At 45.9% G+C, this 17882-nt stretch overlaps 1 protein-coding gene across 2 annotated transcripts; it reads right to left on the bottom strand.

Annotated features, from left to right (window-relative positions):
• Positions 1–8691: 8691 nt before the first annotated feature.
• FSCN3 (fascin actin-bundling protein 3) lies at positions 8692–16961 on the bottom strand. 2 transcript variants are annotated; one of them, XM_025378659.1, is made up of 7 exons: positions 16617–16918; positions 14857–15553; positions 14404–14522; positions 12258–12417; positions 11280–11450; positions 10440–10640; positions 8692–9225 (listed from the first exon to the last, which is right to left on the bottom strand). In XM_025378659.1, the coding sequence occupies exons 1-7, from the start codon at positions 16758–16760 to the stop codon at positions 9032–9034; spliced, it is 1686 nt and encodes a 561-aa protein (XP_025234444.1). In that variant the 5' UTR covers positions 16761–16918; the 3' UTR covers positions 8692–9031. The 2 variants fall into 2 exon arrangements, with proteins under 2 accessions (XP_025234444.1, XP_025234445.1); XM_025378660.1 differs by having other exon boundaries at positions 9051–9225; positions 10440–10645; positions 16617–16961.
• Positions 16962–17882: the final 921 nt, after the last annotated feature.

Here is a 17882-nt window from a genome sequence, read left to right as displayed (position 1 = left end):
TCATGTTTTCCCTATGAGCACCCCTATGCCCACTCTAATATTTAACAATTATAGACAGTTTGCCCTATCATTTATTTACATCTACGTATCTTATCCTCCAATCTATGCATGTATGTATGTATGTGTGTAGGCTATATATGTATCTAAACAATGTATTTGTCAATGCATCAATTTATCTACTCTATTATGTATATATCTATATGTGTATTATGTATGTATCTATCTTGGTGTTTGGGGGCTCGTATGTCTACGTGTATGCACAAGTGTGTGTGTGCGCACACACACACACACACACACTGATATTATATCATGGCATTTTATTCCTAAATCTTCCAGCATGCATCCCCAAAAAACAAGAAACTTGTCTTACATAATCACAATATTATATCCGCATCTAAGAAAATTTACTGTAACTCCTTAATCTAAGAAAATAGACATTCATTCCCTAACTGCATATGTATTTTTGTCATAGCAGCAAGCAGAGTGAAATGCCATTTTTCATATTTTGCTTTCCATTTATATGTGCTTTATTTATACATGCTCCAGGGGTATGTTTGCTTCGTTCTTTGGGCAGTGAGTTCTAAATCTTCTCAATTCTGTCCCTTCAAATAAAGGTCTAGGCCCTTCCTGAGAAGTCTCAGGATGTGGAGAAACGGAGGAATATGAGGGAGAGGAGGTGAAGAATGGGATATTCGAAAGGAGGATAGGCTTATCCTTCCAAGTTCTTTCTCTTTTGAAAAGCAGGGAATGGATAATGATGGTGCAATGCTGGTGGGGGTGGGGGGTGTTGTTTACTTCTATCTGGGATAGGTACTGATCCAGAAGATGTCATTCAAGAGGCCTCTTCATATCAAATACCGTGCTGTGCTGAGCTGTGCTGTTCTGAGCTGTGCTGTTAAATAAGTAGCCACCAACCACATGTGGCTATTTAAATGTAATTCACATTAAAAAGAAGAAGAAGAAGAAAAACAATGCAGTTCTTCACTCACACTAGCCACTTTCCAAATGCCCAATAGTTACATGTGGCTTGTAAAGACTATAGAGCATTTCAGTCATTGCAGAAAGTTCTATGGGACTGCACAGCTCTAGAATGAAATTTTGAGGGTAATAGAGCACATCCTGCCCCTGCCTTGCCTTCTCTACTTTCCAGCTGGAGGTCCTGCTAGGCAGAACAGAAAGAGATGAGGTTGACAATCTGCACAGTGCAGTCTGAGAACAAGCATTCATTCACTTCAACGACAGGACCGACATCGGTCACTGAAGGAGCTGTCTCAACTGAGGCCTCATGGTTGTGATGGTAGTGGCAGCCCATCTTGAGTCACTGCTGTGAAGATGCTGGCTTCAGAGGGGGAAGCACGGCTGGGGTTGTGCACTCTGCAGGGACAGCGGGAACCCGGAACAGGCAGGAGCCATGCCCCCAACAAAGTTGGCAGGGTGGGAGCCCAGTGCTCCTGGACACAGCTGCAGCTGCCTAGCCATAGATCCAAACCCAGGCATCCCTGCATTCTCAGGGGCCCAGGAAGCCCCTGCCCCACAGGCTCAGAAGTGCCTGTTCCTACTCCCTGACTTCTCCTTGCCCCCAGAGCCCACTCGGGTGTGGAGTAAAGTTGTGGCTGCACCTGGGTGCTGTCACGACCTGGCTGGGTGTGTGCATGCTCTGGGTGGTACAGAGACACACCAGCCCCCCTACCACCTTGGCCCCCTCCAGACTTTGGGTGCCAACAAGTGCAGGAGAAAGGCCAGAGGGAGGGGACCGAGGGCATCTTGGTGTGGGCCTGCAGGCACCCCTTAGGACAAACAGCCTGGGTGCCATGGATAGTGCCATTGATAGTGGGAGGCAGGCAGTTTCCTAGATGGAAAGGGGCAAGTCTCCAGTGAAACCCCACCTTTAAGCCAGGAATGGCCTGAAGCCTGGGGGCCAGGCTGCCAGTTCTGGGTGAAGTAGGAGGCCCAGAGTGAGGACTTCACTGATGACCCTTTGGCCAATCGGATGGTGCTTTTTCCAGACCTACCCATGGCCACCTATGGACCAGTCAGCACACACTCCTCTCTTCTGAGCCCATAAAAACCCCAAGACTCAGCCAGAGTCACACAGACATTGGGACTACCAGCTATGGGAAGGAGCTACCCATTTCAGGTGTCCTCAACTATTTGGAATGACCTACCAGCAGAAAGGAGCTACCTACTTCCTGTTCTGGAAAGGAGCTGTTCTGTTGCTCAGTGAAGCTCCTCTCTACCTTGCTTACCCTCCAGTTGTCCACATACCTCATTCTTCCTGGACATGGGACAAAAACTCCAGATCCACCAAATGGTGGGACTGAAAGAGCTGTAACACAAACAGAACTGAAACACTCACACACACACTCTCACCATGTTCTGGGTGATGAGAAAGAGAGAAGAGCTGTGGCCCTTCAGGGACCCCAGACCTAGGGGCTCCCCAGGCCAGGGCTGTGATACCCTCTTTGGGGCCCTGCAGTTCCTGGCATCTCCAAGCTTCCAGGCACCACTGCATTCTCCAGCACCTGCAGTGGATGCTGCTTGTGGTCCTGCTGAAGCCTTGCACAGAGCCGGCATCTGTACCAGCACCTGGAGCTGCCTGCCCCCCACAGCCAGGATGTCTGACTGTGCACAGTGGCTACACCCCCCACTTGTTCACATAACCCTCACTACTCCACTCCTGGCTCACTCTGGGCAGGTGTGGGATCCAGGACAGTAGTACAAGCTGAGTGCAGCCTGCCACGCCGAGTTTGTGGAATGAGCCCAGCAGCCTGAGCAAAACTCAGGCAAAGGCACCACCAGCCACAGAGGTTTCCAGCCAGAAAAGCAACACCTGAAGTATCCCGTGACAGTTGGCCATGTGGGGATCAGGGCATAAGATTGTGTGTGTGTGTGTGTGTGTGTGCCCATGCATCTGAGTGTGTACAGTATTCCCCCCTTTATCCATGGTTTTACTTTTTGGGTTTCAGTTACTTGTGATTAACTGCAGTCTGAAGATATTAAATGGAAAATTCCAGAAATAAGCAACCCATTGATTTTAAGTTGCATGTCATTCTGAGTAGCTTGAGAAGTCTTGTATCTCCATGTTGTCTATGCTACCTGCTCACTAGTCAGTGGCAGTCTTGATTATCAGATAATTGTCTTGGCATTGCAGTGCTTGTGTTCATGTAACCCTTATTTTACTTAATAATGGCCCCAAAGTGCAAGAGTAGTGATAGTGGCATTTGTGATAATCATTCTATTTTATGATTAGTTATTGTTTACTTCTTACTGTGCCTAATTTACAAATTAAACTTTAGGTGTGTATGTATAGGAAGAAAGAGTGTATGTATGATATGGTACTACCTGTGGTTTCAGGTATATGCTGGAAGTCTTAGAACACATCCCCTGCAGGTAGCTGGGGGGATTAGAATGCTGAGGGAGAGATTCGGCATTAAATGACCTCCAAGGTCCTATCGCTCTGAAGAGTGTATCCCACTGCACATATGTGGATATAAAATTTCAAGGTTAATAGAGCACTATCTTTTTTTTTTGAAACAGGTTATTTCTCTGTTGCCCAGGCTGGAGTGCAGTGGTACAACCTCAGTTCACTGCAGCCTCAACCTCCGGGCTCAAGCAATCCTTCTGTCTCAGCCTCCCAAGTAGCTGGGAGTATAGGAGCACACCACCATGCCCGGCTAATTGTTTTGTTTTTCGTAGAGACAAAGTCTCCCTGTGTTGCCCAGGCTGGTCTTTAACTCCTGGGCTCTAGTGATCCTCCTGCCTTGGCCTCCCAAGGATTAAAGGCGTGAGCCACTGCATCCAGCAAGTGGCCTATTCTTAATGCTTTCTAGGAAAGGAAATGCCCTGAACTCCAGTGTTCTACTTTTCACTTACCTCACCTATTACTGGACTGAAATTTAAAAAAAATTCTTTTATATCTCTTGAGGGGTGATATACTTACAAAAAATAAAATCATTTTCCTCTATCCAAACTGAATCTCTCTCATGTTCCAGTTTCAGCCTTCTGTTGTCAACAGATTTAAAAATCAGACATTCATTATGGTATGGGGCAAATTTTCCAAAGTGGGGAATAGGCAGCACTGTTGGTATTTAAGAACACTTCAGGAGGCGTGTGTATGTTGATTCAAATAATATTGAGTCAGAAGTGGGAAAATTATTCCCTTTTCAACCCCCTTTCAATTCTGATTGTATCAAGGAGAAAGTTTCACTTTGGTCCTAGTCTTTGGTGTCACTTTAACTGTTGTTGGCCGGGCGCGGTGGCTCATACCTGTAATCCCAACACTTTGGGAGGCGAGGCGGGCTGATCACTTGAGGTCAGGAATTTGAGACCAGCCTGGCCAACATGGTGAAACCCCATCTCTACTAAAAATACAAAAATTAGCCGGGCATGGTGGCAGGAGCCTGTGGTCCCAGCTACGTGGGAGGCTGAGGCAGAAGAATTGCTTGAACCCGGGAGGCGAAGGTTGTAGTGAGCCCAGATCGTGCCACAGCACTCCAGCCTGGGTGGAGTCAAAAAAATAAAAATAAAAAAGTTCTTCATCCTTTTATTAGTAAAGGGTAAAGGGAAAAGGAACCTCAGGCTCTGAGCCTTGGGCAGGGAAGAAAAGTTTAACTAGGATTTGGTATCATCACTTTATTTTCATTACACAAGTGCACCTCATTTTAGTGCACTTTGACTTTGCTTTAGTGCATTTCACAGATACTGCTTTTTTATTTTTATATTTTGTTAAACAAATTGAAGGTTTGAGGCAAGTCTGTTGGTACTACTTTCCTAAGAGCATGTGCTCACTTTGTGTCTCCATGTCACATTTTGGTAATTTGGTAATTCTTGCAGTATTTCAAACTTTTTCATTGTTATCTGTTATGGTAATCTGTGATTAATGATCTTTGATGTTACTATTGTAATTGTTTTGGGGCGCCACAACTCACATCCATATAAAATGGTGAACTTGGCTGGGCTTGGTGGTTCACGCCTGTAACCTAGTACTTTGGGAGGCTGAGGCAGGTGGATCACCTGAGGTCAGGAGTTTGAGACCAACCTGGCCAACATGGTGAAACCCTGTCTCTACTAAAAATACAAAAATTAGCTGGGTGTGTCGGCATGTGCCTATAATCCCAGCTACTTGGGAGGCTGAGGCAGGAGAATCCCTTGAACCCAGGAGGTGGAGGTTGCAGTGAGCTGAGATTGCACCACTATACTCCAGTCTGGGTGACAGAGCGAGACTTTGCCTAAAATAAAATAAAATAAAATAAAGTAAAATAAAATGGTGAGCTTAACTGACAAATGTGATGTGTGTTCTGACTGCTCCACGGACTGGTCCTTCCCACTTCTCCCTCCCTCTCTTCGGGCCTCCCTAATCCCTAAGACAACAATATTGAAATTAGGCCAATGAATAACCCCACAATTCCCTCTTAGTGTTCAAGAAAGGACAGCCACACATCTCTCCCTTTAAAGCAAAATCTACAAATGATGAAGCTTAGTGAGGAAGACCTGCTGAGAGCTGAGATAGGTGGAAAGCAAGGCCTCCTTTGCCAAACAGTTATTAGCAAATTGTGAATGCAAAAGAAAAGTTCTTGAAGGAAATTAAAAGGGCTACTCCAGTGAACACACAAATGATAAGAAAGTGAAATAGTGTTATTTCTGACAGGAGAAAGTTTTAGTGGCCTGGATAGATCAAACCAACCACAACACTCTCTTAAGCCAAAGCCTAATCCAGAGCAAGGCCCTAAACTCTCTTCAATTCTATGAAGCTGAGAGAAGTGAGGAAGCTGCAGAAGAAAAGTTTGAAGCTAACAGAGGTTGGCTCATGAGGCTTAAGGGAAGAAGCCATCTCCATAACATAAAAGTGCAAAGTGAAGCAGCCAATGTTGATATATTATAGAAGCTGCAGCAAGAGCCAGAAGATCCAGCTAAGATCACTGATGAAGGTGGCTATACGAAACAACAGATTTCAATACAGATAAAACAGGCTTCTATTAGAGGATACCATCTGAACTTTTACAACTACACAGAAGTCAATGCTTGTTTCAAAGTTTCAACAGACAGCTGTTGACTCTCTTGTGAGGGGCCACTGCAGCTGGTGACTTTCAGTGGAAGCCAGTGCTCATTTATCATTCTGAACATCCTAGGGCCCTGCAGAATGATGCTAAATCTACTCTGCCTGTGCTCTGTAAATGGAACAACAAAGCTTGGATGACAGCACATCTGTTCACAGTGTGGTTTACGGAGTATTTTAAGCCAGCTATTGAGACCTACTGCTCAGAAAAAAAATTTATTTTAAAATATTACTGCTCATTGACAATGCCTTAATTGAGACGTCACCCAAGAGCTCTGATGGCGATATATAAGGAGACTAATGTTGTTTTCATGCCTGCTGTCCTAATATCCATCCTGCAGCCTGCAGATCAAGGAGTAATTTTGACTTTCAAGTCTTATTATTTAAGAAATACATTTTATACAGTTATACCTGCCTTATATTAGTGATTCCTCTGATGGATCCGAGCAAAGTAAATTGAAAACCTTCTGAAATGGATTCATCACTCTAGATGCCCATTAAGAACATTCATGATTCATGGGAGAAGGTCAAAATATTAATAGTAACAGGATTTTGGAAGAAGTTTATTCCAACCCTTATGGATGACTTTGAAGAATTCAGCACTTCATTGGAGGAAATCACTGGAGATGTGGTGAAACAGCAAGAGAACTAGAATTAGAAGTGGAGCCTGAAGATGAGACTGAATTGCTATAATCTTGTGATAAAACTTGAATCGGTAAGGAGTTGTTTCTTATGGATGAACAAAGAAAGTGTTTTTTTTGTTTTTGTTTTTGTTTTTAAGGCAGAGTCTTGCTCTGTCATCCAGGCTGGAATGCAGTGGTGCTATCCCGGCTCACTGCAAGCTCCGTCTCCTGGGTTCACACCATTCTCCTGCCTCAGCCTCCTGGGTAGCTGGGACTACAGGCGCCCGCCACCATGCCTGGCTAATTTTTTGTATTTTTAGTAGACACAGGGTTTCACCGTGTTTGCCAGGATAGTCTGGATCTCCTGACCTCATGATCCACCCACCTCGGCCTCCCAAAGTGTGAGGATTACAGGTGTGAGCCACCACGCCTGGCCAGAAAGTGGTTTCTTGAGATGGAATGTACTCCTGGTGAAGATGCTGTGAACATTGCTGAAACAACAATGGAAGATTTAGAACATTACATAAACTTAATTGATAAAACAGCAACAGGGTTTGAGAGGATTTATTCCGATTTTTAAAGAAGTTCTGCTGTGGGCCAAATGCTATCAAACAGCATCACACGCTACAGAGAAATTTTCCGTGAAAGAAAGAATCAATCAATGCAGCAAACTTTATTGTCGTATTTTACGAAATCACCACAGCTACCCCAACCTTCAGCAACCATCACCTTGATCAGTCAGCAACCATCAACATAAAGGCAAGATCCTCCACTGGCAAAAATATTATGACTCACTGAAGGTTCAAATGATCATTAGCCTTTTTTTTTTGAGATGGAGTCTCGCTCTTTTGCCCAGGTTGGAGTGCAATGGCACCATCTCAGCTCACTGCAACCTCTGCCTCCTGGGTTCAAGTGATTCTCTTGCCTCAGCCTCCCAAGTAGCTGGGGTTACAGGCATCTGTCACCACACCCAGCTAATTTTTTGTATTTTTAGTAGAGATGGGATTTCAACCATGTTGGCCAGGCTGGTTTTGAACTCCTGACCTTAAGTGATCTGCCTGCCTAGGTCTCCCTAACGCCTAACGTTAGGATTACAGGTGTGAGCCACTGCGCCCGGATGATCATTAGTATTTTTTAGCAATAAAATATTTTAAAATTAAGGTATGTACATTGTTTTTAAGACATAATGCTATTGCATACTTAATAGACTACAGTATAGTGTAAGCATAATTTTTACATGTCTGGGGAAACCAAAAAATTTGTGTGACTTGTTTTATTGCCATATTTGTTTTATCACAGTGGTCTGGAACTGAACCCACAATATCTCTGAGGTATACTTGTATTTATTTTTATACTCATTTTCCACTTAAGGTAAGTGATTCTGGTTTTCCATTTTATGATAGTGAAAAAATATTCCTTTCTAAATAAATGTATTTAAGAGTCTATGTCAATAAGAACATTAATAGGGCAGATGGTAGGTAGATGAAGGCCAAAATCACAAAGACAGTGTAAGAATGACAGACATTTTGGAAATCCTGCTTTGATTGAAAGAATGGTGGACATTAGAGTTAGATTTGAGTCAGAAGTCTAGCTGTGTTGTGATTAGTCATGAGACCCTGGGCAAATAACTTTTGCTATCTGTGAAAGGTAAGAAGTCTGTCGGGTGTGGTGGCTCATGCCTATAATCCCAGGACTTTGGGAGGCCGAGGCGGGTGGATCACCTGAGGTCAAGAGTTCGAGACCAGGTTGGCCAACATGACGAAACCCTGTCTCTACTAAAAATACAACCAAGAAAAGTAGCTGGATGTGGTGGCAGGCGCCTGTAATCCCAGCTACTTGGGAGACTGAGGCAGGAGAATTGCTGGACCCCAGGAGGTGGAGGAGGTTGCAGTGGGCCAAGATCACGCCACTGCCACTGCATTCCAGCCTGGGCGACTGAGCAATAATTTGTCTCAAAAAAAAAAAAAAAAAAAAAAGTAAGAAGTGATGGAGGAAGTACCACTTCACTGGAAAAAAGGTAATGATGGTGGGCTAAGTTGGATAAATCGTGGTAGGAGGAGGTAAAGCGGCCTATACAGGCATAAGGTGTTATTACCATTATCCTGTGCCCACAGGATTAACAATCTTTCCTTTTTTATAAACCAAAAAGATATTTAAAGTCATAACTGGATTCTAAACCCTTCAGGGCAATGCTGGCTGCTCACGGGTTCACTGGAAAAAGTCTAGCAGTTCTGGACAGGGACAGGGAGGATCAGTGGAAGAACTGCTTGCCATTTGGTCTCTCCTGGATAGAACTTAGAGCAGCCTGGGGCCTCTGTTTCAACCCTCATCCAGACCCCTACTCTATACTGAGTCAGATGCACACAAGGATCTTGGGGGTGGCCTGTTGTGATGTATTGTTGCATAAAACAGGTGTTTTGCTAAACTGGGTAGGAAGAGTTGTAACAGATATTCTTCTCTTGGATCTTGACTCTGGGGTTCCTGTTCCATTTAGTGTAGTAGTTTTTCTTGGAGGATTTGGATTTTGGTAGGTGACATCCCATTGACCTGGAGAGGAAAGAGGAAATATAAATGGTCAGCAATCAAGTTAGTCATTTGCTGATCTCTGGCTTTTAGAATACTGGGTAAGATCCTGTGGGAGGAAAGAGAATAAAGTGATTTATCCCATTGTTGATGAGGGATCCACCCTAGATATATGTGAAGTTAACTTACAGGAAGAAGCTCTTGATTCCAGGTCTGAGTGATGTCAAAAAGCATTTTGCACAATAAGTCAGGAAAGTGAGGTCCATTAGGAAGGGACAGGACTAAGAGCAACAAGGTGCCCTGAAGAGTGTGAACAGGGAATGGTGGAAGGGAAGCAGCATGTTATAAAAGCAAACAGAGTGCAAATGAGATTGGATGTTAGAGATGAGATTGGATGGATGGATCTGGCAGCAGGAAATGCTTCGCGGGAGCCGTAGAAGCAGTGCTTCTGGAGAAAAGCCTGGAGCCAAGCGGTGGCAATGATAATTAAGAAGGAGCAAGCATGCAAGAGGCATTGTTAAAGAAGTAGCCAAGAATTTGCAGGGCTTGATGAAGGAAGTGAAAGAAAGGGTAGAGAGATGGTGCTGAGCTCTTGAGCCTGAGCATTTGGGAGGAGGAAATGCCCAAGATGGTCCTGGGGAAGGCAGGAAAACAGGATCACCTTAGGAAGGGAAGATGAGCAGGTTGATATCAACTATGTTGATTTTTAGGAACTGTCAGGATGAAGTCAAGTCAACTGTCTCTCAGGAGGTTGGAGAGACATGACATTAGAGGTCAGGAGAAGGGTCGGAGCTGAGGACAAATATTCAAGAACTCCAGGGGTCCAAGAGGTAGGGATAGAAAGTGCAAAGGATAGAAAGCACATCTTTTTTTTACCTACACATATGATCAAAGTCGTCCATTTTCCCTAAAAATAGAGTGAAATTCTGCATCTTAATGAAGATAGAGATGTACAAGAATACCTCACCCTGTCCCCTCCAGGCATGCTTGCAAGCCCACGAGTCAGTGTGGCATAGCAGTGGGAAACTGTCTCCCCTCTCTAGCAAGCCCAGGTTTATAAGCTCTCAAGAAATGGCACAGATTTGGAATAAATGTCTGGAGTTGATCAAATTATGGGACAGACGTCAGCCTGGGAGTGCATTTTGGTCTTCCCATCATATGCCTCCCCACCCACCTCCCATCTCCTCTTGCCCCATGGCTTCTGCTCCCCTAGCCCCTTACCTCTTCTTCTCCCTTACCTAAAATTCCCAGATACACTCTTTGGTAATGTCTTCGCTGTCTGCCAACAGGGTGCCGCTTTGGTCGGCTCGCATGTAGAAGCCATTGGGGGCCAGTACGGTGAGTAAGTTGCTCCCCTGAAGCTCGATACAGAAGTTGAGGGCAAACTTGCCCCAAGGGCGAAAGGTACCAAAGGAAGTTATTGACCAGAAGGATCCCCCCTGTGCTGGAGAAGGAAGAGCTTAGGTTGGTGGGCCATTCATAGGGGAGTCCTCCAGCAATCTAGCCTTGGAGAGGCTTCGTGGAGGCATGCCACCCTCCCCTGGCTGCCCCATCCTGCCTGCATTGGCAGGTCCTTCTACAGAAATGCAGGAGGGCCAATAGGGATTCCACTGCTGTCTGTTCTGCCAACCCACCTGGGGCTTTGAAGTGTGAAAACAAACAGAGATCCTGTTTTTCCTTTTTTTTTTTTTTTTTGAGATGGATTCTCGCTTTATGCCCAGGCTGGAGTACAGTGGCACAATCTCGGCTCACTGCAAACTCCGCCTCTGCCATTCCTCCTGCCTCAGCCTCCTGAGTAGCTGGCACTACAGGCGCCCACCACCACACCCGGCTAGTTTTTTGTATTTTTAGTAGAGATGGGGTTTCACCATGTTAGCCAGGATGGTCTCGATCTCCTGACCTCATGATCCACCCGCCTCGGCCTCCCAAAGTGCTGGGATTACAGGCGTGAGCCACTGTGCCTGGCCTGTTTTTCCTTTTATAATGAGAGGCCCTGGGTGGCAGGCCCTGAAGTCTGAGCTGGGGCTAAGGCAGGGACTAGACTGTGAACTCTCAGGCGGGGAAGAGGAGCCACTCACTCTGGAAGTGGTAGATACCCTGTCGGCAGGGTAGTAGGTGAATGCGGTCAGGCTGATCCTGGTTGCACTGTATGAGGTCATGGCCTGATGAGGAGCCCACATAGCCATAACGACCTCGCAATACAAGGAAGGGGCGATTGGCAAATAAAATCCCAAATTCCTCATTTGGGCCTGGAAGAAATAGGAAGGATTATCTGGATGGGCTGCCTTTAGGTGTTTTTCCCAAGTGGAAGCAGGAGGGGGGGACACTAATTGCAGAAGGGTGTGGTCAATATTTTAACATTGAATGAACACCTACTATGTGTCAGGTCTTACACTAGGTGCTTGTGAAATGCTTGTGAGAGCACCTAGCACATGCGAAACCCAAGAAGCTTTAATATTCTTCCTTCCTTTGAGGTGTGTTGATGTGTTTAATCCTCACAACAATTCTGTGAGGCTGCAGAATTGTAGACAATGAAATGTCCATTTTTATAGACGACAAAACTGAGGCTCAAGGAGGTGCTTTGCTCAAGTGATGACAAAAATTCAGTGACTGAACAAGTACAGACCCAAATCTTCTGACTCCGACTCTAGTGTTTTGTTTTTTTGTTTTTGTTTTTTTCCTTTTTTGAGATGGAGTCTCACTCTGTTGCCCAGGCTGGAATGCAGTGACACGATCTTGGCTCACTGCAACCTCCACCTCCCAGGTTCAAGTGATTCTCCTGCCTCAGCCTCCTGAGTAGCTGGGGTTACAGGTATGCACCACCACGTCTGGCTAGTTTTTGTATTTTCAGTAGAGATGGGGTTTCACCATGTTGGTCAGGCTGGTCTCAAACTTCTAACCTTGTGATCCACCCACCTCAGCCTCCCATAGTGCTGGGATTACAAGCGTGAGCCACCACACCCGGCCTTCAGTGTTCTTTTTAACCATCATATTCCACCTCCCTCTAAAGTTCTCCCTGACTTGGAATCATCTGGTAGGAAGGCTGCTCCACTCACCTGGAAGGGTAGCATTGGCCATCAGCAGGCCGTTGGGTGCAATGCCCAGGAAGCGCCCCCTGCAGGACTGCAGGATGATCCTGCCACAGTTCCAGTGCATTCGGAAGAACGTGTCAGACTCCAGGGGGTGCCCATCAGCCATCACTGCCCTGTGGCGCCTCTGGAAAGAATGTCAGGAACAGAGATGAGGAGTAAGGACCGACAATCTCAGCTTTCTAGGAATAAAACCAGTTTTATTCCTAGACTCTCTTTCCCACATCCCACCTATCAGCCTTTTTCATGCTCCCAGAGTTGATGAGAATCCTTTTGGAAGATGTACTGTGGCCTCAGCTCTCCCCGTTCCCCCAGTCTGTGCTGTATCCCAGAGCACAGCATAAAAACTAGGTCAGGATATCACAGGGAGAGAAATAAACCTCAGTCTTGACTCCAAAATCATTTTGAAGTAGATCATAGGCATAAAAGTGAAAGGTAAACTATGAAACATCTAGAAGAATACATAAGAGAAGTTCTTTGCAAGTTTGGGGTAGGCAATGGTTTCTTGGGACAAGAAAAGCAGTAACCATTTTAAAAAACTGATAAACTGAACTTCACTGAAATTAAAAACTTGCTTCTCAAAAGAGCCATTAAACAAATAAAAAGGCAAGCCCCAGGTTGGGAGAAAACTTTTGCAATACATATATTTGGCAAAGGACTTGGATTTAGAATACATAAAGAACTCTTACAACTCATTAATAAGACAAACAACCCAGTAACAAATAGCAAAGGATCTGAACAGATACGTTGCAAAGAAGATGTACAAATGGCCAATGAGCACATGAAAATGGGCACGGTGGCTCATACCTGTTATCCCAGCACTTTGGGAGGCTGAGGTGGGCAGATCATGAGGTCAGGAGTTCGAGACCAGCCTGGCCAACGTAGTGAAACCCCATCTCTACTAAAAATACAAAAAATTAGCCGGGCACGGTTGTGCATGCTTGTAGTCCCAGCTACTCGGGAGGTTGAGGTAGAAGAATCTCTTGAACCCGGGAGGCGGAACTTGTGGTGAGCTGAGACTGAGCCATTGCACTCCAGTCCAGGTGACAGAGTGAGACTTTGTCTCAAAAAAAAAAAAAAAAATTCTAAACCTTACTAATTATAAGGTAAATGTGAATTAAATCCATAAATTACGCACCCACTAGAGTGGCTAAAATAGAAAAGATAGATAATCCAAAAGCCAGCTTTACTGTTGGTGAGGATATGGAATTCTTAGAACCCTCACACATTATTGACAAGAATGTAAAGTAGTATAGTCACTTTAGAAAACTGACATTTTCTTATAAAGTTAAGCACATATCTATTATACAACCTAGTAATTCCACTCCTACATATTTACCCAAGATAAATGAAAATGTATGTTCACAAAAAGACTTGTACATGAATGCTTATAGCAACTTTATTCCTAATAGCCCAGACTAGAAACAACCCAAGTGTTCATCAACAAGTGAATAGATAAACAAATCATGTTTATGAGCAGCATTATAGAATACCATTCGGCAATAAAAAGGAATGAACTACTGATACACCAACATTATGAACGAATCTTAAAAACATTGTGCCAAGCAGAAGAAACATATGTACCATACATACTGTATGTTTCCATTTATCAGAAATGCTAAAGTAGGTAGGCAAATCTAATTCACAGAGACAGAACACAGATCAGTGGTAGCTGGGAGAGGGAGGGCGAGGGTGGAGGGAAACTGCAAAGAAACAAGAGGAAATTCTGTGGTGTTGAAAATATTCTCTCACTTGTGATATGCTAATGGCATGGTTGCATGGATGGATACATTTGTCAAAACTTACTGAATTTTACACTTAATAGGTGCATTTTATTTATAAAACATACATAATATACATATTTGTATACAATATACATAATTTATACATATGTGTATTATATAATTTACATACATGCAAATTATACCTTAATACAGTTGATTTTTTTTTTTTTTTTTAAAAGGAGGCCCCATTGGGTGAAAATGAATGTTTATCGACACGTGCCTCCACAGCCCACATCATCCTCTCACCATTTGCCTTGAAAAAGAAGGAAGTCTAGGCAGGGAGAGCTCAGAGCTTAAGGTTTCTCTTGCTCAGGAAGCCAAGGTCTCACCTGGGCTAGGCAGTAGCCATTGGCTGAACGAAGCTGCACAGTGGGGCTCTCACTGTCACATTCAAACTGGAACAAGGACATTGGGGTTAAGCGCTCAGAAGCAGCACGCACCTCATCATCTGCAGAGGAAGCGCATATCAGTAAAAGCCTCACCCTCAGTCTCGGCCCCTTCTCCATGTTTTATGACCAGGGCTTCTGTCCCTCCTCTTTCCCTTCTCAATCTTCATCACTTTCTGTTGGACCATGGTAGGTCTGCAGACGACCCAGGCAACTTTCCCCTAAATCCCATACCCATGCTTTTCTGTCCTTCTCGACGGCACAAAAGATCCCCTTGGGACCCCAGGATCTTCCTTATTAGCAGACTCAAAAATCTATGCTGATCCCAAACACGTTTTCCTCTTTTCAACAGCCAGCCCTTCCTCTCTCCATCGCTGTGTTGGGCCCAGCACTTACCGTAGATGACTGAAATGAACCGCCGAGTCTTTGACCTGAGTCTCACCCAGGTTGGGCAGTGCTGTAGGATGAACCACTCCTCACCCCTCACGGGGTTGCAGCCTAGGCCCAAGAGCAGATGCGTGCCCTGTGGATATAACATGCCTCCTTCTCCATCACACAGTGCCACAAGCCCTCCAGGCCGCACTTGCATGTGAAAAGCTGTCTGTGATGAGGGTTGGGAGAACAGCCGGTCTACATGGGACAAAAAGTGGTGTGTAGAGGTCTCCAGGTGGTAGCATCCATCTCGAAAATGCAACAGGAAGCCACACTCCTCCAGGCAGGGAACTGCTGCATCCACCCAGATGCGGCCCATAGTGGGGTCAGCCCGGGCATAGCAGCGGTGGATGGGGCTGTAGAGGATCACGTGGACATGGAGGGCTGGTCGGGGGGTCCACATGTGGTAAGCTGAGAGGACCCGGGAAGTGCAAAACACGTCCTTGCCATTGGACTCCAGATAACGACCAGAAATTAGGCACTGGAGGGTCCACTTGCTGTTCCGGTGGAAACGCAATAGAAAGCACCCATGGTGGCTGGTCCTTGGGCGGCCATAACACATAGTGCCATCACACTCACACAGCAGGTAGAGGCCCTGCACACTCTTTAGTCGTACCACGGCCTGTGTCTCATGCTCATTGCTCACCAGGATCTCCCAGGTCTGGAGGCATCAGGAGGCAGAGGAGGGAAATCAGTGTCACTAAGTTACCAGACCAAGGATCCCTGCAACTGTCATGGCTGGCATCATCCTGGCACCTTCATCAGCACCAACCACCTGCCCTTCCACATCAGCCCTGGTATCTCCTTGCTGTCAGCTCTTCCACTTTCCCACTCTCCCCTCATCAAAAGATCTCTGGGCCCTTCCACCCCTGCAGCCAGATGGCAAGATCCAAAGATAAGTTCTTGATGTCCACCTCCTTCAGCTAACAGAAGGTAAACCTCCCTCCTTTCTTAATCCCGCTCTTCAATATCTAATTTTTAAAGAAATGCTTTGGTATAAGTCTTACTTTTTTCTGCCTCACTGTTGTCCACAGAGAGCGCCCTTAGCCAATAACTCCATCCCCAAAGGTTGCCTTCCAGCATAGCAAGACAGAAGCAAAAGCTCTTATAGGCAGGCCGTGGCTCCAGGGATGAAGACGGGAGCACGAACAGTTCAGATGCAACTGCCTGGTTCAGCTGTGATCAACCTTGTTATAAAAGGAAGAACTTCTCCCCTGCCTCACTCTGGCACCCATCCCAGAGGTGCCTACATTCCTCTCTAGAATGAAGACCAACACTGCTAGGGCTTCTGGAGTTCCCCTTTCTCAAACCACAACCAGAACAGAAACATAGGCTTTGCAATAACTCCACTGGTCCAACTTCCCCTGGATGCCCACAATTCTGCTTTCCCACCTGGGCTCTCCACTTCTCTTCTTTATGACACAACCACCCTGTGCTGGGATGGGGAATAGGGGACAGTTAGAGCAGAACAAGGCAGCGAGGGCAAGGCTGAGGCTTCTTTTTGTGGAATAAGTTGAGAGGTGGGAGATGGGGCAATGGGGTCTGTGAACAAAAGCCTGGAGTAGAAAAGTCTCAGGGCTGGCAATGGCAGAACCTAGGAAAGTGATTAGGTTGAGAGTACATCCCACTTTCATATACAGGCAAGTGCATACACACACACACACACACACACACAGAGCTTGGCCACTCAGAAAACTGGTTCCAGTATAGGTTTGCTTTGTCACCTGTCTCCTGCCCAAACTCTTCGCAGTTGCAGTGACTGTATTCTTGCATGCCTCAAAGGTGAGGTAAGTTCCTGCCCAGCTGATGAGCCCAACCCTTAGGTCCTCAGCCTTGGGATGTCTGTGTATCCACTCCATCTCATCCATGGGGCCGACACCACAGGTGATGACTCCGTCTGGCCCAGCCCTCCCCCCCGTAGTGAGGTTCCACAGGCCATAGGGCCTGTAGTACCCACCAGATGTTCCCAGAGAGAACTTCCCAGGCAGAGGCTGGCCTGGGGCCCAGCACCTCTGTGACCCGGGAGCATTGTGACTGTGAGGGCAGCCTCTTATCCCACTGTAGTGGGGAAAGGGCCCTTGCCCAGCAGCATTAATCCATGGCCTAGAGGAGGCGGGTCCAGAGCCTCCGGTGTTTGCCTTCCTATTCCCCTCTGGGCACCGAGGTAGGCTGAGCTGAGACCAGGATCTGGAACTTCAACCTGTGAATTTAGGCAAGTTTTCCCCTTTCTTTACCTCTGTTTCTCATTCTAATAACAGGATAGAAATCAACCTCTTTCCTCCCAAGGAAGTGGGTTCTGCCTGGCTCCTTTGCAGCTCAGGTATTTTGTTAAGTAAAAGATATCCAAGAAAAATCTATCAACTTTTATGGCCTTTAAGAGGATGAGGTCAAAATGTTCCAGATGTTGCTTTGCAGGGAGTATGAGGAAACCCTAGTTAATCAGCTGACATCAAATAACACATATTCATCACGAAGGCTGGCTCAGGACCTGGGTAAGGAGAAGCGCATAGGTGGAGAGAGCACCAAGCAGCCCTCCTCAACCCCATCTGCTCTGCTGGTGGGTAGGACAGCTGGCTGGGCAGACAGTCAGAGCTCCTGCAAGGATATCTTTCCCCTTCAAAGAATCTCCGAGTTATAGTCTCTTGGACTCACTTCCTGCAAAGCTTGAGGAGAAAACCCAGCTCAGAACCTGGAAAAAGTGACATGAAGGAAAAAGTGACATGAAAGAAAAAGAAAGGCAAAAAGAAGTGATGGTGAGTTCTGCCTAAGCCTGGCTAGGATCCAAGGAAAAATGGGCAGTCAATCACACTTGGAGAATAGGCCACTCTCCTGGTTCCTTTTTTTGAGACGGGGTCTTGCTCTGCTAGCTAGGTTGGAGTGCATCTCAGTTGACCACAGCCTTGATCTCCCAAGCTCAAGTGATCCTCCTGCCTCAGCCTCCTGAGGTGCTGGGACCACAGGTGTGCACCTCCACGACCACGTATTTTTTT

The sequence above is a fragment of the Theropithecus gelada genome, chromosome 3 (genome assembly GCF_003255815.1).
Source record: "Theropithecus gelada isolate Dixy chromosome 3, Tgel_1.0, whole genome shotgun sequence".
In the NCBI taxonomy this organism is placed as follows: Eukaryota; Metazoa; Chordata; class Mammalia; order Primates; family Cercopithecidae; genus Theropithecus; species Theropithecus gelada.
The sequence above is the reverse complement of the archived record's forward strand: the minus strand, read 5'-3'. Positions and strand labels throughout refer to the sequence as shown.

Bases quoted from the DNA above. Each gene is read 5' to 3' on its own strand.
- FSCN3 (XM_025378659.1), bottom strand. From the start codon at position 16,760: ATGGATGAGATGGAGTGGATACACAGACATCCCAAGGCTGAGGACCTA. The intron at 15,554-16,616 runs GTGACAAAGCAA...TGATGCCTCCAG, and splicing joins AGAGTTTGGGCAGGAGACAG to ACCTGGGAGATCCTGGTGAG. The intron at 9,226-10,439 runs GTAAGGGAGAAG...TTTCCTCTCCAG, and splicing joins AGTGTATCTGGGAATTTTAG to GTCAATGGGATGTCACCTAC.